The sequence below is a fragment of the Octodon degus genome, unplaced genomic scaffold (assembly GCF_000260255.1).
Source record: "Octodon degus isolate 3935 unplaced genomic scaffold, OctDeg1.0 scaffold00200, whole genome shotgun sequence".
NCBI classification, from domain to species: Eukaryota; Metazoa; Chordata; class Mammalia; order Rodentia; family Octodontidae; genus Octodon; species Octodon degus.
The window spans coordinates 1,938,087-1,958,617 of record NW_004524776.1 but is presented as its reverse complement, the minus strand read 5'-3'; the positions used below and the strand labels follow the sequence as shown (position 1 = coordinate 1,958,617).

The following is a 20,531-nucleotide window of genomic DNA, read 5'->3' as shown; positions in this document are numbered from 1 at the left end:
ACAGGAGATTGGGGGAAGGGGTGGCCGAGGATGCACACAAAGCCAGCTGTCTCTTATGGCAGGAGACCCATTTGTCTCCCCATGTGCCTGTCTTAGGGGCTTCCATGGGGGAATGAGGAGGAGAGTGATGGCCAGAACAGGACAGCCTCCAGGGAGTTGCGGTGAGAAAGGCACAGAAAGTACTTGAAAATAAAGCCACAGAGGACAAGGATCTTGCTGAGGATTGGGCAGGCTGGAGTCATAGCACTGGGGATAAAAGCAAGCACTGGAGACATAGGATGAATCAGAGGCAGGAGGCCAGAGCTCTCTGGCTATCCTTGTGCGTCCCCAGCCTCCCCCTTACAGTTGCACACTCAGTGATTGCTTAGGGTTGGTGTTGCCCCCAGTGGTCATTGTGGAAATGTGTGAGCCACCGAGCCCAGGCTCCTTGTTGACAGCACATGGAAGCGAGGGCTGGTGTGATAGCCCGTGCTGTGTGACTTGGGGCACAGTACTTCACCTCACTGTGTTTACCTAATTGTAACTGTTACATGTGTTTGCTCATAGCATCTGCCCAGGACAGTTGTCTTGGGATCTTTAAAGATAATCTGTTTAAAGTGTTTTAAAAAAAAAAAAACTGAAAAGGGGGCCAGCAAGATAGCTCAGCAGACAAAGCACCTGCTTGGGCAAGTGCAGGGACCAGGGTTTGATCCCCAGTCTGGTGGTCCCACATGCCACACCGGCCCCACCCTCAGGGCATGCTGAGCCAGGCCAGCCCTGTGCCAAATACACAAATAAGAATAAATAAATAAATAAATAAATAGGGCTGGGGATATTGCTCAGTGGTAGAGTACTTGCCTACTGTGTGAGAGGCCCTGGATTCAATCCTTAAGTACTGAAACTATTTAATTTTCTAGAATGAATAAACCAATGTTCATGATTTATCAGACACAGTGTTTTTGTACAGCAATGTGGTTCTGAGGTTGAACCCAGGGTCTTTGCGCTAAGCTACATTTCCAGTACTTTTTTTTTTAATTCTGAGTCAGGGTCTCACTAAGTTGCACAGGCCAGCCTCAAACTTGTGCTTGTCCTGCCACAGCCTCCAGAATAGCTGGGATTATAAAAGTCTTCCACCACATCTGGCCAGCCCCAACCACTCGCAGCATAAAAATATTTGAAAGATATTTTTTTCATCCATCCTGAAATGAAATCCATTCTTACTCTAACCTACTTCTACCCATGACTCTTTCTTTTAAAGGGCAATGTAAAACAGTGTGAAGAGCAAATACATGTAGTAATTTATAAGAAAATAATGTATATTTTATTATTTAAATGATCATGTAAAACATTAGACTAGCAAATATCTCAAACTTCAATGTGCATGGCCTGGGCATAACTCAGTGCTACGAGCACTTGCCTAGTGTGCTCAAATCTCTGGATTCTATCCCAGCACAACATCCCTGCATGTACACACACACACACACACACACACACACACACACACACACAGAGCAAGACAGAGACAGAGACAGAGACAGAGACAGAGACAGAGACAGACAGAGACAGACCGAGATAGAGATAGAGACAGGGAGAGAGGCAGAGACAGAGACAGAGACAGAGACAGAGACAGAGACAGAGACAGAGACAGAGACAGAAAGATAGAGAGACAGAGAGACAAAGAAATAGACAGAGAGGATGACTTAATGTGCAGACAAATCATCCAAGGATGCTGTTACTATGTAGTCTCTGATCCAGCTGATCCAGTTGGTCCAGGCAGGGATTTGAGGTTCTGTAGACTTAATACATTCATTCCCAGGTGATGTTGATGCTCCTCGCCTATGGCCACTCCTGGGTACTAAGAGCCTACAAGACAGTGGGAAGACCAGCTCCTCATGTGAATCGCCAAGAATCCAGTAGTTACAAACGCAGCTGAGTAACAGAGATGTTTGTTGGCCACTCAGCAGCCACAGTTTCTACAGACTCAGGCAATGGAATTTTCTGACACTGTAGTCATATCTTGAATGATGTAAAATCTACCCTTGTTACTACCCTAGCTACTGTACTAGAAAATCGTGATGTTAAAACCATTTATAAGGACCAGCGATATAGCTCAGTGGCACAGCACCTGCCTGGCAAGCACAAGGTCCTGAATTTGATTCCTGGTATGGAAAAAAAAGAAGAAAAAGAAAGAAAGAAAAATAATATTTTGTCTCACATTGGAAATCTGACTTAGGTTCTTGGCTCAAATATTATAAATTAATTGTTCATTCACCTGACATCTGGCAACTTTCAGAAGTCCTACAGGATGCAGGTCAATACTTACATGCTCAACAGTGTGTGTGCTGGGCATCTGGTGTCTGCCCATCCACCAGATGCCAGGAGCTTGCGCCAATCATTGTGACAACTAGAATTGCTACCACAAGGTCTCCAAACATCCGAAAAAGAGGATTTGTTAAAGATTCTGGGATATTTGAGGAACTGGGCGGGTGGGTGCTTGAGGAACCTAAACTCCTGTCCAGCAGGGCTGTACCCCACAGGCAGGGGTGGTGGGCAAGGAAACACAGATCAGCCCAGAAGGCTGATGCCTTCTGGGGACTGGGAAGCCACTACTTGACCTCTACATGATTGTCACATACAGAGACCTAAGCCCAGTATTAACAGTTCTGCTGATTATTTTCAAGAGAAGGCTGAAATCCACAGATTAGATGAAATCTTCAGATTTGGAAATAGGAGCTGGGATTAAAACCCAAACACACAAAAGTACTCTCCAGAGTAAACCAGGTATCTGTGTGCTTGATGATGCTACTGGCTGGGTGATGGCCTGAGATGTAAATTGGGGGACATGTCATTGCTTCGAGGGCTATCCATCACCCAGGTGAAGGTGCCTCCTGTTCTCTGAGTCACCCTGCCCACTGACACCCCCCCATTTTCTCTGCACAGTGACTGCCTCCTGCCATTCTCAGGCCTCTCCCTCTCTCCCTTGGAGCCCCCTGTTTCTGGTCAGCTGAGGTCCTTTCTCCAGCCATCCTCTTCTTCAATGACTGCTCTAATGCCAGCCACCTTGTCTACTTGCTGAGGGGTGTTGCTATTTTAAAATACAGCAAGGCTGCTCCTGGGTAAAAAAAGAACAGCTGAAGTCTGCTGGCCCCAGCCTTGAGGGATTCTCCATAGGGTTGGGAGGAGGAGGACACTTGGTCATAGTCTGGAGACATTTGGTGTTTGGGTTGTAGCCAGGGGTTGTTACTGGCATCTATTCAGTGGAGGTCACAGACGCTGCTAAGTGTCAGGACAGCCCTCTGCAATAAAAAGTTCTCTGGCCCTAAATGCCCACAGTGCCATGGGTGGCAAGCCCTGTCCCTGAGGTCTCTGGAGAATTTCAATACTGAGGCAAAGCTTGGTTGCCTATGCTCAGTCTCTCTTCCTGCCATCCTGGGGTCTCGTGGCTGTTTAGGTTAGGTAATGGAATGTTACACTGCAGGCAATCTGTGTGAAAATGGTGTCTAGGACAAGACGAATCTTAGAGATATTTTTTAAAGAGTGTTGAGGCCCCCTCATGAAAACCTTCTGGGTGTAGTCATTTTGTTCCAACTAGTGGGGGAGAAGAGAGGTCCTGCACCTGACCCCTTGCACGTTGGCTCTGCTGCCTCCACTTACCCGCTGCCTGACCTTTCGCTAGCCTGGCTCAGCCTTAGTTTCCTCACTGAAAGTGGCACCCGTGTTCTCTACTGAAAGCCAAATCTTACTTCTGGGGACCTTCCTTGCAATGTCTGTCCCAGCTCTGCCATCATGTCACTAAAGTGCCACATTCGGTGTGTGCAGGTGTGAACAAACAGGTGTTTGACTGTGTTCTATGAGAACATTACTGACAAAGACAGGTGGCTGATTGTTTTTGCTGACCTTGACCCACTTTTTGAGATTGTTTTATTTATTAATGTTGGAATAAAATGTATTATGTGCGTTTTTGAGCCTTACAACCTGGTGTTATGGGATCGGCACAGATGGCTAAATGGTTCGCGTCGGGAAGTAGGCTGACAGGTATCATCTCACGGTTACTTGTTTTGTGACAAGCAGCTAAATCTACTTCTTTAACAAGAATCCCTAATGCAATACAGTTGTATTCACTTTATAGCCCATGTTATGTATCAGGTCTCTAGCCTTTTCCAGCCTGTGTTACAGGGCTATGTTGTCTGACCCCATCTTCTGTTCTCTCACCCATAGTGAGTACTCTTTTGTTCTCCATGTACTTGAGCTTTAAGAAAAATATTGTATGTACTAGTGAGGTCATGACATTGTTGTCTTCCCGTGCCCAGCCTGGCTCCCTTGGCCTGATGTCCTGCGAGGCCAAATGTGATGTGGCACCTGGAGGTGTGTCCTGCTCCTTTCAAGGCTGGAGGAACCAATAAGCCATACTGAAGAGAGAGTGACTGTGCACCGGGCCTGGTAGAAATGCTAGCTGGTGTTTGCTGCTTCCTCGGGCACCTCATGTCCTTCTATTTCCTCCCTCTTCCTCATCAGGGTGACCCCTACTGTGCTTTCTTCCTGTAGGTGTCTTGCTGCCCAGCTGGAGGTCTTTCAGGGAGACATGGGAAGTCCAAGAAGATGCCAGTGCAGTTTCTCTCTGCCACACAGGGGTCGGGAGGTGAGAGAGGGTGATGGCTGACTCGGCTTTCAAACTGGCTTCCCCAGGGCTCCTGGACTTTGGTCCTCAGGACTCCTTTTGCAGGACTTAGGCCCAACTGGGTGGCCTTGGGCCTTGTTCAGAAACAAAGCCAGACACTAGCAAAAGTGGTTAGGACAGAAACAATCAGTAATGACTACTGCAATAGAGAAAGGAGCCCAGCAAGAGCAGAACTCCCCTGACTTGTCCAGAGTCAGCTGGGCACATTAAAGGGAGAGGAAGGGGTGGAAGTATGCTAAGGGAGTTCAGCAGAGTCAGGAAAGGAACAGGTCCAAAAAGCAGGAAGGCAAGGTCGTCAGTCCTTGTGAAGTCCACCAGGGCTTGCTGCCTGATACCCATCGGAGTCAAACTTACATCTTCCCGGAGATAAGGAGATGGGAACTATCTTCGGGTATTGCTGAAACAGACAAATTGTTCTTCAAGGGACCTTGATTTTTCTCAGGCAGGCTCTTTCAGGAGTGTGGGCTCATTCTGGGGACACAGCCTTGAGCTAGTACAAACTTGTAGCACCTGCTCAAGTCCCTATAGAACGCGCTTGAGATCAGGGCCAAGTTGGAAGATCCTGGTCGAGGTTCAGCTGAATGGGGGAGGGCTCTATGGCTATCGGTCACCCCCTCCCTAAGCATGGTGGCCTGGAGTTCCACTGCTTTCTCTATATGAAAGTACTGACAGCATCACTTTCCATTTGATACACGCCTCTGTCCCTCCTGTCTGTGTTTAACACATAAATAAAAATAACCTTTTTATTTCACGAATCAATGGCTATGTCAGATAGTGCATACATGAAATGTCATCACTTCTCAGCCTTGATCTCAGGGCCCTCTTTGAGTCCCAAACATTGAGGATCCTCAAAAGGCAATCCTTAAGTTGGTTAGGTTTGTCAATTGCTGCATATTGATGTGTATACTGAGGCTTCTTTAAAATATTCATTTATTAAGTCACTATAAAACTGAAATAACTCATTACATGCCCATATAAGTAAAAATTTTAATGAAAAAGCATGTGTATTTTCCACAACAAAAACAAAGTTTGTGAGAAAAGAAACATCCTTTGACATTTTTGTAAATCTCTGTAATGTGTGGCTTAGCAGAAAGCAGACAGCTGGATTCTCGCATCTGCTTCTGTTTTCGAACCATTGCCGAAGTGCGCATTGTGCAGCCTTTGGGAAGCTTCACCGTACCCTCGGGCAGGGGTGAGCAGACGCAGCAAACCAGCACGTGCAAAGACGACGAGACAGCTCAGTGTCGAAGACCTTCTGAAAGGGTTTCGTGCTCCCCCTAGAAGTCTCCAGACTATACTTCGAGAGTCACTGCATCAGGCCACCATTACAAGCATTAATTTCATTTTGAATAAATTATAACTGATATTTATGAAGCAGGAGGCATTAAGCTGGCTGTATTACAGAATTGTGTGTGTGTGTGTGTGTGTGTGTGTGTGTGTGTGTGTGTGGCACTGGGGATCAAATTCCAGACCTTGCACTTGCTAGGGAGGCACTTCTACCACTGAGCTATCTCCCAGGCCCCTGGCTGTACTGTATTAACACCTTAATTAACACCTTTAATGGAGTCTCAAAAGACTCCATTACTTTCATGCAGTTATCCCCATAATATTACAGACAAAAAAAAGTGAGGCAGAGCAAGGTGCTGTGCCCAGGGTCACACAGTGAGCAAAGTGTTAGAGGCTGGATTTGAACCCAGGGCACCTTATCATCCTGCCTTTCCTAAAAGACTTGGATCTATTCTTCCATGAAAAATAGTATCGTGCCGTCATTTGCTGAGTGTTTAATGCAGATCTAGCATCACACTAAATGCATGTTTTTTAAGTAGAATGAAATTTAAGTGTCTTGACTCAGCTTATACCTACTTCACTTTTGCATGCAGGTCTTCTTAGAGCTCCTGTTAGAGAGGAGAAAACTGAGGCTCCAGAAGGTTAAACGTCTTGCCCTCCATGTAGGATTAAGGGTGGAGGCTGGATTCAGACCCAGTTCTCTCAATCCAGCTCTCCCTCCTCCTCCTGTGCTGTGCCTGGCATCCCATTTGCAGGATTCTGAATTGCCAAGGTCTGATTATTTAGGGCTCTGTCAAAGCAAGGCACGCCTACGTCTAGCATGGCTCGCAGGTCACTCTATGCCAGTCAGGGCACATGCTTCGGGCGTGGAAATGAGCCAGGCAAGGGCTTCTCTGGGGCCTGTTTGGGTTGGCAGGCCATGTAACTGAGTGTTCTCGCTGGGCACAGCCCTGCACACTGTGCTGCCACTGTCCATCACCCTGGCACAGAGGTACTTTTGGAAGCAGGTGCAGACTTCCCAGTACCCCTCCCGATGACTATAGGAGCCTTGGCAACGGCAGTGCAGCCTCGGACACTGAGTTCAATAGGGAACAGCTCCCAAGCCGGCTGTGCATCCACCTGGCACAAAGGAAGCCATAAACCAGTCATGGTGCACAGGTGGCACAGGTGCTTCCCATCTGAGCACCTGGTGGGGGTTTCCTTTTGGCACTGTCCCTAATCTTAACTGCTAAGAGGCTATGTGATGTGGGCTTGTGTGGCTCTCAGACCTTGCCTGGGTTCACATCCTGGCTCTTCCACTTCCTTAGGTGTGGATTTAGTCCCTTAACTTTCCAGCTCCTACTGCTCTCATTTGAAGAACAGAGAAAGTGCCAGGGCATCTCCTGTGTAGGGACATCGTGATGATCAAGTGGGTCAGCGCATACACAGAACCTGTGGTATAATAAGCACTGTGTGCATGCTTCCGAGGAGACATGTGTTTCTTAACTGATCTGCAGATGTCAAGCACTATGTTCAATGCTTGATTGATTCTTTCAATCCCCAGGAGGTTTGTGCCATTCTCAGTCCCCTGGATATTGAGGCAGAGAGAGATGAAATGTTCTCTCTCCCTGGTGAATGGAGGGGGGAAGACTTAGGATTCCTTACCCTCAGCACCTTGCTAGTGACAGTGATTGGAGGATGAGGCCAAAAGGTGCAGGATGCCCCATGGATTGCCCAGCCTGTGTCAGCCCTGGGTCCCTTAAAGTCTATTAGACTATTTTCAACGAGCTGAAATGCCAGAACTCTGTTAATCGATCATATTGATTGGTGACTAATCCAGAGAATGTTTAGAAACACACATACAAGACTTGTTGTTTTACAGAAGGGACAATGAGACATTACTAAAGCAAGTCAAGAACTTGGGCCTTCTCCCTTTGTGCCCAGAGCTCCTATACAGGTTGTAAGAGCAAAGGCTTATCTACAAGTGGATAGTTGAAAACACATAGCATCTCACCCTCAGCTCTCAGAGACAGGATCCAGGGGCTGATACTCAGTAGATGGAACAGAAACCCATCCCAAGTGTGAGCATTGGAGAAGTCGGGAAGAGCAGAAGCAGACCCCTGTGTTTGCGTGACAGCAGCCTGGGTCGTGCAGCGTGCCTCTCAGAACCTTACTGTGCTCAGGATATTGCTACCTGATTGGAATTGGTTCTAAACATGTCCAAGGTTGAATGGGAATGGAGGACATTACTGTATTTAATTATTTCTCCAGAATGAAAATGGATTCTAGCAACAGCTTAGAGGTAAAGCAACAGCAGAGCAATTAGAGTTTTGGAGCTCACGTGCGAACATTTGAATGTGCAATCATTGTAATAAGTACATTAAAATAAAATAAGTCAAAGGGTTGCATTTGCATAAATAACCCAAGGTGAGAGAACTGGATTGGTTAAGAACAAAGTGGACATGGTTAGTCAGTCATAGGAGAGGGAATAACCCATCTGTGCTCCAGGTGGAAACCACCAGGGCGGAGAGAGCTGAGGCCCAGCGTTTAGTGTAGAGTTCCCGAGGCTGGGTTTGTTGCTGATTTCTCCTGCTTTGGGTGGCAGGCACGTTCCAGATGTTCTGAGTACATTCACCCTCATCAAAATACCCGTGAGGGAAATATTACCTCCCCATGTTCCGGATGAGGAAATTGAGGCACAGAGTTTGAGTCTTCATTAACCAGCTGTGTGACCAGGGCTACCTAACCTCTCTGTGCTTTAGTTGCCTCTCCTTAGTTAGACTCACACTTCTTGCTTTACTGAGTTCCCCAGTGATTGTATGAAGAACCAGAGCATGGAGGCTCATGAGTGCTGTACACCTTACATGGATCTGCTGGAAACACTCCCTTGTGTATCGGGAGTAGAACAGGTTTGACTCGCTAGGAGGAGCAGTGGTCAAGTTAACCCCTGTACATATTAAGAGAAGCTAGACTGTGCTGTGGTAACAGAGCCAGCAAACTCAGTGACTTTAAGTAGCAGGGGTTGATTCTGCTCCTTGGGGTTTGATGGCTTCTGCTCTACAACAGCCTACCTCCGGGGGACGGAATCTGCACCATCAGGAGTGATGAGGCTGCTGTGTCAGCTTTCTGGCACCGTAACAAAATAACTGGGGTGGGGGATAAACAGCTTAAAGGAGGAAAGGCTTACTTGGCTCATGGTTTCAGAGGTGTCAATCCATGGTTGGTTGAAAGAGATGTCAGAGTCCCAGTGTTCTTTCAGGAGCCTTCCCCCAGTGACCTAACTTCCTCCTACTGGCTCCCCCTCCTGAAAGTTCTACCAGCCCCCAGTAGTGCCAGAGGCTAGTGACCCAACCTTTGGCATGTGGGCCTGTGGGCTGATTACTATGTGGGGTTAAAGGATATGTCAACTTGTGCCCTGCCATTGATCCTATCTGGGCAAGTAGCTTGGCAGTGTCTTATTTCCTGGACATGGGGATGTGCGCTTCTGTCACATGCTTAGAAAGAAGGGAGCTGAATAGTTGGGAAGAGCTGTCATTGAATACCACCCCTTTCTCCTTCCAATTCCGTCTGTGTGCAGGGCTGATGCACAAAGAGGAAGATTCCCTCCCACTCCCCACATGAGAGAGAGCTGACTGCTTCTTGGCTACTTCTCAAACAGCAAATCAGAACCAGATAGGTGCACATTCACTGCCTTCTCTAGATGTCTTTGGCCAAATTACTTAACATCCTCAACCTCTTTTCTGTCCTTTTACATGATGGAAGAACAGTAGTCTTTTCCTTGGAACTTCTTTCTGGAGTTAGCCACATCTGAGCCAAACGGGGATCCCGAGAAAAGGACAACTGATCAAACCAGCTCCAGATGGGGTGGCCCTCCTGCACCCACTCTCACAGAAAAGGGGTCTCCATACTCTTTCTGAAGGGTCACAAAGCCAGACAGCCAGTCTCCATCACAATTGCTCATTATGTCGTTGTAGTAGGAGATAGCCACAGACAATCCATAAGCAAACAGATATGGTTGTGTTCAGTAAAGCTTTATTTATAGAAACAAAGCAGGGGTCAGATTTGGGGCAAGGGCTGCAGTTTGCTGATGCGCTGGAATCAGAGCATTGCTGTGTTGGTGGCTGTCTGGGACCAGCACAGCTACACTGCTCATCCCCTCGTTCTTCCTCAGCAACTATGAAGGGGCGTGTTTAAACGCCCTTGAAAAATAAAATTAACAGTGGTGCTGCTCATCAGCAAGGTGCCTGCTGAGCAAAGCGCAGACTCACAGAGCCAGTTGTATCCTCCGTGCCTTGGGTTCCGCTGAGGTGTGTGCTCTGGTCTGATGGACGCCCTTTCAGGTTAAAGCCCTGAATGGGAATGAGGTTTAAAGCAGAATAGCAGGTTTCAGAAATGAGTCAGGCCATTTGATTTGAGCTCAGAGTTACCAGGACCTGGCCACCCATGCTGGAACTGAGTGTGGGGTTCCAACTTTCCAGAAAGCTCTAAGCTATGCATTGCCTCCAGTGACTTCTGACCTTTCTCTTTACCTCCGGTGACTTAACAAATTTTATTCCAAGTCCCAGCATCAAGAGCTAAAGCTCAAACACAAGAGTGTCACAGGTTGGCACCCTCCTAGGACACACTGGAGCTTCCTTGTGCACAGGCTGCCTCTCTCTTTCTCCCCAAAAGAAGAAAACCAGTGCTGCCTTTGCTACAGAATTGTCAGTGGCTGAAGTCTGGTTTCCCTTTAGGCATGGATATATGAACAAGTCCTAAGGCCACTAGGATGTGTATAATATCCTGCCTGTACATCCTCCCTTTATGACTTTAGTCATGTCCAGCCCTTCAGCAAGCCATCATGGCACTTTCTGCTGGAAATCAAACAGGAATCTGGGACAAAGTATTTGTTGTCCAATGGTAGAGCTTGCTGGGGAAGGAAAGATGCTGACCTGAAGTGTTGAGAATCATGACAACAGTGCTAATGGTTGAGAGCTTGGGAGAAAACTTAGTTCTTAGTGGAAACATCACATGCATCCAGATGGGGAAGCTGGCATCCAGAAGGGCAAGTCTTTCCAGAATTTAAGCCAATAGCAAAGGTAGATGGGAAAATTCAGCTCAGACTTCCAAAGCTGTATGTCCCCCACCCCAGCCCCTAATGGGCCAACTTTCTCGTTTAGCATGAATGATGGCTCAGTCCAGTGTTTTTTGCCTTTCTTTCCTGCCCTCTCCAGGATGGCTACTTTTCTCACCGACCCAAAGAAAAAGTGCGTACGGACAGCAACAATGAGAACTCAGTGCCCAAGGATTTTGAGAATGTTGACAACAGCAACTTTGCACCCCGGACTCAAAAACAAAAACATCAGCCAGAGTCAGCAAAGAAGCCGCCAAGTGGGCAGAAGCAGCGTTTGCAGAGGAAGCTAGAGCCCCAGGACAAAGGGCAGGGACATTCTGTCCTGGGGAAGGGCCTTGGTGAGGTGCTACCTCGTGGCGAGAGGGCCACCACCAACAGCAGCCATGGGAAGGATGCACCCAGACTGCCCCACTCCAGGAAGAGTGGTGGCAGCTCTCCTGAGGCCAAGTATGAGCAGCCACCCAAGTGTGACATCTCAGGCAAGGAGGCCATCTCCGCCCTGTCTCGCTCCAAGTCCAAGCACTGCCGCCAGGAGATTGGGGAGACCTACTGCCGCCACAAACTGGGGCTGCTGATGCCTGAGAAGGTGACTCGGCTTTGCCCCCTTGAGGGTAAGTTCCAGCCCCACTGCCTCTTCACCTAGCTCCAATTCTGGCCCATTTCTAGATGTTCTAAATCATCTAAGATAGAGAACAGTTGCTGCACTTCTCCATTCACAGACTGAGACAAGGAGATCTGATTTGAAGGGGGTGCTCTGTAAGTTCTCAAGTATCCTGTAAGAAAAGTTTCATGTTAATTTTTGCTGGTGCTTTAACTCATTGTCCTTATGGTAAAGGATAAAATTATAACAGAATCTGGGCTCCTGTGAAAGTTACAGGAGTGAGGCAGCTGTATCGACTGGATTCGCTTTCTTTCTCAGCAGAAGGTCAGAACTTACATTGACATAAGTGAGATTAGATGGGATTTAGAAGGTTTCCAGTGGGCTGCATGGACTTTGGGAGCTCTGTAAGAACAACCTGCCATGTTTCCCCCTCCCTCCTTTCCTCCCTCTGTCCTTTCTTCCTTCCTTCTTTCCTTCCTTCCTCCATCCCATTTTCCTTTCTATATCTTTCCTTATTTCTCTCCTTTCTTTCTTTCCATCCTTTTTCCCTCCTGGCCACCCTATGTGTAGATAACCCAGTGATGAGTCAGTTGTTGTGCTGAGTTGCAGGGCATGATCAGAGCTCAGTGGAGGACTCATGGGAATAGGGGATAAAAGGGGTCCTAGAAAGTGGGGCAAGTCTTGTCCTTATGAGGTGGGCATCGCATGTATTTATCTCCCATCTAAAACTGTACCATGCCACGACCACCTGGGTGGTGACCTTGGCCTTCCCTGGTGCTTGTGTCAGGGAGGATGACCTGCAGCATGTGCTGAGCGAGTGTGCTCGTGTTCAGGGCACTTCCGAGGTCACTGCACACCCTCATCCTCACCTCTGAGGTTGCCACCGAGATCAGAGGCCTAAGTATTTTCAGATGAGCCATGTAAAAGCAGTTCTCAAGGTCATATCATTTGTAAGTGACCTTATATTATGTACGGAGACATCTTGAGAGAGAGATAGATGGAGGGGGCGTTGCACTATCCTGGAGTCTTATTTTCTTGAGGTCCTTTCTTCTTTTCTGGATTCACAGGTATCAGCAGAAAACGTCTAACCACTCCAAAGCAGAAAAGACCCTTGTATGCTACCATCTGGCTGCATTATCAGCCCTGAGTCACTTGTTCAATGCCTGATGTCCCCTCCACTGTCACTGCCTGACTCGAAGCTGAGTTGTATTTCTCCTTGGAGAAGGCCTTCTCAATTTGTAGTCATCTGCCCAATGGTTTTTTTCCATGGAAGGGAAGATAGCACCCAAAAGGCACTTTTCTGCAAAGACAGTGAGTGCCACTTGGAACAAAGACTCCCTGAATTCAAATCCCAGACCTCCCTGGCATAAGCTGTTAGACTCTGTGCTGGTTGCTTGATATTTGTAAGTTTTTGTCTATCTACCTATAAAGGGGAGGTAAATATAATTGTGCTTATCTCAGAGTGTTTGTGAAGGCTGAGAACATAGTTAAGAACCATTTAGGAATTTGGAATGAAGAGGTGTGCATTTCAGTTTGAATTCAGTTGCCCACCAATAAGGGGAATCCTTTGCCCTCTGGTTCTGGCTTCCTTATTCATCCAGGGAGATGCAGGCACTGAGTACTCAGGGTGTCTTTTCATTTTGCTTCCCTTTGGAGCCTATTTCACCATTAGCTCCTGCCCCCCCCATTGTCAGGGTGCCCCAACGCAAGCCACGGCAGGCCCTACTGTCCTTGACAAAGCAGCCAGAAGTTCAGGATACCTCCTGTTGCTTCATAACTCAAAGACTAAGTATTTCGTTTTGCTCCTGTGGGAGGAGTAAAGTTCCCCAATTATTACTGAAAAGAAGAGATGGCCTAGAGCTCCTAGGGATGGGGCAGATGGGAAACACACAACCAGACAGGGATTGAGATCAACAAATGGGGCAAGAATGAACCCTTGAGGTTCTGGGGCCTCCTTAAAATCCAGACAGAGGTCAGAAAGTGCAGTGAGCCAGCCACAAAATCAGAAGCTTTCACTTCCCCCAGGTATGGGCATTCAGGAACCAGGCAAGGCCTGGTTACCCAGTGATCCCCCTAAACAGCAGATCCTGAATTCTCTGTCTCTCTGGATACAGAAGACCTCCATCTCCAGGTGTGTGATGAATAGGACTCCCCAGGAAAAGGAGGCTCATAGGCTTACTGCAGAAATGTTCGTTCTCTTGCTTCACTGGGCAAATGATGGTATGAGGCCTATGTAGGGGAAGAGCTTCATGTAGGATGTCCCAGTTCATTAGAGGCTTCTTCACTTCAAACACAGTCCTCCTTTACATCCATGTGTTCCCCACTCATGGATTCAACAAACTATACTGTATATTGAAAATATTTTCAGAATTTTTCACATTTATACTAGAGATAGTTTTTCTGTAATTCCCTAAACAACATAGCACCATTCACATTGTATAAGGCATTATATGAGTAATCTAGACTTGATTTAAAACATACAGAGGGATGTACAGAGATTATATGCAAGTACTGCACTGTTTTATAGAAGAGACCTGACTATTTGTGACTTGTACCCTTGGGGGGTCCTGGGTCCAGCGATTGTGTTATAGGATGCTTGTCTGTGCCTCTGTGTTTACCACCAGTCACAGGATAGGAGCTTGAGTCAGAGAGGTGCTGCCCATGCACTGAGGCAAAAGAGAGAGAGAATAGGAGGACACACAGTAAACCCTGTCCTTGTCCCCTCCGGAGGGACAGTGCATCAATGGGGCAACTTTAACATGAAGTTTCTCTCTGGTTCTGAACTATAAGTACCCAGTATATCGGTGCCGTACTTTCTTCTCAACACAGAAATTTCAGGGGAAGACCTACATTTGTCCCTTGTAGCATCCCTTTGGGCTGACCCATCCAGGTGGCTCCCGTCTATATTCTTGTGGGTCTTGGTATGTTGTAGAATACAGGAATAACTAAAGAAAGCAGGACCTTTCCAAAATCTTTTACTACCCAGAGCCTAATAGAGAAGATTCAGAGGCCTGAGTTGAACGCTTGGCCAAAAACATAGCAACGGGCTCCTATTAAGTTCTGCAAAGGGACAAACAATCAGTTTTTGAGTCCTTGTGGGCCATGCAGTCTCTGTCACCACTCTCTCCAAAATTGTGTTGTCCTGGAAATGCAAACATGAACTCTTGTGGTTATGTTCTGATGATACTTATTTTGCAGATGCAGCCCATGAGTCAAACTTGGCGCTGGAATCTGTAGTTTGCGTCCTCCTGCTTACTACCAGTACTATATACTCATACTATAATGCAGTGACATCTGGGACAAATCCATCCTAATACCATGAAGCCAGAAACACATTTTATGTACCTCACTCAGAGCTCAGCCTAACCTACACTCAACATGCTCAAAATACTCACATCAGCCTAGAGTTGGGCAAATTCATCTCATGCCCAGCTTATTTTATAATAATGTATTGAATAACTCACATAATTGATCAAATATTGAACTGAAACTGAAGAACAGGATGGCCATAGACATTCGCTTTTACACCATGGTCAAGGTAGAAAATCTGAAGCCAAAGGATTCTAAAGCAGAGGCCATCTAAAGGAGCATGCGCACCACTGTGCCTTATCACACTCAGTCCTCACGTGAGCCCTACAGAGCAAGTCTGCTATGAGCCCGTTCTGCTCCAAGAGTTAGGCCAATGGAGGCAAGCCTGTGGCACACAAGCCTCAGCAGGCTGTTTGTGTCATTGAAAACACTTGAGGGTTCACCATCATTGGTCTAGATGTTGGCTAGAAAGACATGACTGGAACATGGTAGAGTGGGTATTAGAACTCAGGTTGTGGAGTCTGAATCTGCAGAAGTCTGTATCTCTTCAGGAGGAAAAGCCTTAGCTTCATGCAACTTGTCAAGGCCCTAGAGGTCATCCTTCCAGTAACGTGTGCCTGCTTTTCCTCAGTATGGTTTTAAGAAGGGGAGAAAGGGCATAGGTAGGGGACGAAGGGGGCCAGTGTTGATGGGGGACAGGAGTTTGGCTATGAGGCTGGACTTCCTGAATTCAAAGCCCAGACCTCCCTTGCATAAGCTATTGGACTCTGGGCAGGTTGCTTGACCTCTGTATGCCTTCATGCCTTCACCTGTAAAAAGGAGATAAACATGGTCACACTTATCTCAGAGGGCTTGTGAAGGCTAAGGACACAGTTAAGAACCATGCCAGGTCAGTGATGCGCATTGCGCATATATTGACTGCTATACCTGCTCTGCAGCTATCCAAAAATCAAAATCTCATCACCATGAACCACAGTCTGCTGCCCTTTACTGGTTACGCTGAGATATCTCTAGTATGGTTTTGCACCAGAGGTTTACAAGCAGCTGCCCTCAGGTGTTTGATGCCTGGGCCAAGGTGGCACGACCTCCGGGGACCTCTGTGCTGGTTAATAAGATTGGCATTTAAGGAGCATTGCACACCCAGCCCCAGCAATGCTTTAATTTGCTGCACCACAGCCTCTCCCTTTTGTAATAAATTTACTGTGAATAGACTAATTGCAAAATAACCCTAATTGGGTAGTTATCAATGAACAACTTCCCGTGGAACAAAACGGCTTGCAATTAATAGCATTTAAGCCATAAACTATTCTTCTGCAGAAAGCTAAGATGTAATTACACCCCACAGGGAGATTGTGTTCCTTTTCTGGAAACCATGACACCCGGAATTCCCTCTGCTTAGGAGGGATTTGAGCTCTGGCCGAGTGGTCCTTTCATTTCCTGTGAACTGAGGAAGTGGTGCAGGATGGAGGGAAATTTAATACAAGAGTAAATCTACCAGTACAGATGTGTCCCCCATACAGAGGGATGCTTGGTGTCTGTCGTTTTGCTTAAGTCACCATCCATCACCCTAGTGTGCTGGAAGTAGTATGTAAGGAGACAACTCCGTGGGCCTGACAGTCTGAGCATTTCAGAGGAAACAGACTTTACACGGTAGCTTGACAAAGCATTCTGCACCTGCTCCTCTCCCCCAGCACCACCTGCCCCACCATCCACTCCCACTCAGGCAAAGGTGGAGTATACAAGCCCAGGACGTGACCTGCTTTCTGGGAGACATTCTTGGCCCTTGCAACTTGTCTTCTTCATTCTGTCTCCTGGAGAAAGCAATAGGACAGAGGTAAAGAGAAGCTACAATGCCACGTGCTTACCCCGTCTTCCCTCAGGGGTAGAGTCACTGGGGCTTTTTCTAAGGAGACTCTGTCCTTTCAGCCCCAGGGATGGCTTTGGAGCCACCAAGCAGTCCCTACCACCACTGCTATGCATCCATGCCCATTTGTCAGCAGCTTTTGTCCTTTGTGTGGTCTCTGGCACCATACTGGGGCCTTATGTCACTGTCAGGGCTTTCTTGTGTCTTGTGGAAGTGCAGCCTGGCCAGAGTGAAGGCCAAAGGCGGTCTACAATGAAAAAGAGTCCTGGCCACCTAGGTTTGCATCGTGGCTCTGCCTTGCCAGCTCTGTGGCCTGCAGCTGAGGGTGCCTCCATCTCCTCATTGGTAAAGTGGACACAAGCACTCCCTTCACAGGGCTGCACCTGGAGGCTGCATGGGGGCAGAGCACAGCAGATGTGCTTGTCAGCAGGGATGGCGTCGTGGTCCTGTAAATGAAGGCTCCTGCACTTTGAAGAGGGAAAGCAGTTGACTCCTAGATGGGGCACCCTGGTGCCCGACTGCGTCTTACTAGCTGTGCTCTGCAGACATGGGCCACTTGTGTCCAGCATCCTCTTGGGCCCTTCCAGCCTTGTTCACACCACTCTCTTTCCTACCTACAGTTCCTCTTGTCCAGTTGTTACCTTTTGCCATTCTCGATCTCACTAGGGGTGGGGATTCCCAGGGAAGCCTCCCAGATCAGAAGCCCTGGCCACAGGGGCCAGCAACACTGGGCTACACCTCTGTACCCCCTTCAGTTGTCATAGTTTCTTCCCTAATAAAGACCCTAATAGCTGGTGCCAGCTACTAGGTACCACTCCCTTTTCTGCTCACTGTCAGTGGTCTTATGTCCACCAGCTTTCCTGCATCATAAGTTAAAAGACCTACAAAAAGGCTGCTGGCTGCCCCCAGGACTCTGTGCCTCTTCATCCTTTGCGGTGCTAAGTAAAGGCAGTGAGCGATTCTTCCTGAGCCGCAGATCTGCAGTGTGGACAAGAGCAGGGCATCAGCGATGGGAGAAGCGTTAGCCATGTCTGAGGAGCTGCTGCTTGGGTGGAAACTTGGCAGCTGAGCAAAGCTGCCCTCTGCGATCAGTCAAGTTCTTCAGAGACTGATGCAAAGGGCTGCTGCTTGCAAGTCGTCTGAATGGCTTCAGAATCCTAGGCATCTGCGCATGGCTGGTGAGCCCAGGCCAACTATGGGGAACAGGAGGAACACACTGAAGGCTTCTGATAAGGGAGACACGGCATGAATGCGCCAAACCATCTTCACCCATCAGCCTTTGCAGGAGCCCTGAGGCTCTGATGAGTGAGTCTTGGGGATGCAGATGGCTAGGGGGAGGCTGGCTGTCCCTGCAGAGAGAGTGACAGATGGCACTGCCAGCTGGGAAGGGCTGTGCCCTGACCTTCCCCACATTCCAGGGGCAGTAGGGTGACTACATAGCACGAGCTTCTAGAAAGTGTGGCTGGCAGCCAGGCATGGGGAAAAATGGATGTATGCAAGCCAGTGTCAACATGCCAAGTGACCCCATGATAGGCACCTTGGCCTCCCCATCTGTCAGTGTGAGACGCTGCTGGATCTCAGGTATTGGGCTACACAGGCTATGATGAAAAAACTAGAGAACATCTGGGGAAATGTAAAAGACACCAGTGGTGTGGTGGAGCCAAGTGGATCCCCAGCCAGGTGGGTGGGGCTGGCCTAGTTCCCCGAGGCCACGTCTGCACAGAGCCCATCTGTATCCCTTTCCATCTCCCTCTGACAAAGGCATGGATCCCAGCTGAGAGGATGTAGCTGGTACAGTCCATTGGAATTGGATAGTATTAGTCCCCAATGTGCTTTGGGGATTTTCAAGGGCAGGGCAGGATACTGTTCATGGAGAATCCAGAAAATGTTGGCACACCTCACTCACGGGTCAACAACCACCTGCCAGGCAGTGTTCAAGGCGGAGGCCCCAACTATGATGTCTGTAGTGAGCCACATAGAGAACGTTTGAGACTTCACAGGTGGCTGCATGGTCTCTGTCACAACTCTTCACCTTCACCATTGTGGCATGAAAGCCGCCACAGACAATATGGAATTAAATGACTGAAGTGGTTGTGCTTCAGTAAGATCTTATTCATGGTCACTGAAATGTGAATTTCACATCATTCTCATTTGTTGTAAAATGTTATTTTACTTTTGATTTTTCCCCCATCTGGTTAAAAATATAAAAACCATTGTTAGCTCAACACAGACAGCCGGAGGCTGTCATTTGCCAAATCTTGTTCTAGGGTCTGGGGTTAGAGCAGGGCACAAAAGCAGAGGAGGCCCCCTCCTGTGCAGGCCTCTGTCCTATACCACCAGATCCTGCCAGCCACCATGTCAGCTGACTGACTGGAGGATCTGTATTGGGGTGGTGCACTTTTGTGGAGTTTCTATACAAATAGAACAAGTGACAAGTGAATAGTTTATTTTGCCACCAAATACCTGGATCTGATGGGAGCTGTGAAGACAAAGTGAAGTGGAAGAATTGGAGAAGGGATCCACCTGGATCATCCCACAAAAGGCCTCTCGGAAGGGGGGGGGGGATGGGCAAGGCCTCGGGGAAGAGGGAGCAGGACTGGTGAAGGGCCTGGCACGTTTCTGATGTAGCAGGGATGCTCCTCGGGATGGAATGGAGGGCCCAGCAAGGAGACATGGCGGAGAGCAGGCTCAGATCTACAGGGAAGGAGCAGCAGCACAGCAAGGCACTTGGATGTATTTTCCAAATGCCTTGGAGGCACACCGGTGCGGCTCTCCTGGGAAACTGTGTGGTGGTGTCTTGAAATATTAGAAAGCAAACTGCCTCATTATCCCACAAGCTCACCTCTGAGCTGATTTAGTATGAAGCTGGGACTAGAAACAGGGCACACTGGGAAGTTTCACACAGGGATCCCTGGAAAAAGGATGGTGAGGGAGAGTGGCAGGTGGATGCAGGACATATTAGGAAGAAGCTGTTGGGATGGTAATGGATGGGGTGAGGGTGACCTTCAGGTGGCTTCTTTTGTTTTTGTTTTTGTTTTTGTTTTTTGCGGAGCTGGGTATTGAACTCAGGCCCTTGTGCTTGCCAGGGAAGTGCTCATTCCACTGAACCATCTCCCCGGCCCCAGATGGCTTCTTTTGGACACAAATGCCGTTCAAGCACAGTCTTCTGGTGAGCATGACTCAACATCTCAGTGTCAGAGAGCTGTGACCGACAGTCCCCACAACCTCCATCTGGAGGTGTCCCAACAGGCCAGTTCCACTTGGCCTTTTCCTTCTATAGCACTGGGATGCTGTCCCGCTTCCAGTGTTAAGGTCACAAAGGAAGCCAGCTGCCACACGCAAGGTTTTTCAGAAAGCTAAATTTGTAGGTAGGAAATATCAAAAATGTTCTCTCCCCCTCCTGTGTTGCCACCCTCTTACTCCAAGAGAGTTGTCCTGTCAGCTGCAAGATCGCTGCCATTCCTTTCTAGATTTGTCACAGGGCGTGTTGGTTCCCTGACTGCCGTGGCTGACAACAAAGCCAGAAGGTTTGGATACTGGGAGAAGATGAAAACAGCAGAGCAGAGAAGTGGGGCTAGTGCCCTTCCCAGTAGATGTTGGGCACACCTTTCAGAAACTCCACACATATGTAAGGGCTGCCCAAGCCAAGTGGATCTGCAGCAAGATGATCATGGTTAGAAAATGCTTTTCTCTTCCTCCTCCTCCTCCTCCTCCTCCTCCT

General features: G+C 48.1%; 1 protein-coding gene across 1 annotated transcript in view; it reads left to right on the top strand.

Annotated features, from left to right (window-relative positions):
• Xylt1 (xylosyltransferase 1) overlaps positions 1–20,531 on the top strand; it is a 297,092-nt gene that overhangs the window by 162,567 nt on the left and 113,994 nt on the right. Inside the window, exon 3 of the mRNA XM_023704682.1 lies at positions 11,137–11,647. Coding sequence (XP_023560450.1) covers positions 11,611–11,647 — 37 coding nt within the window. The 5' untranslated portion in view covers positions 11,137–11,610. The remainder of the gene's footprint in view (positions 1–11,136; positions 11,648–20,531) is intronic.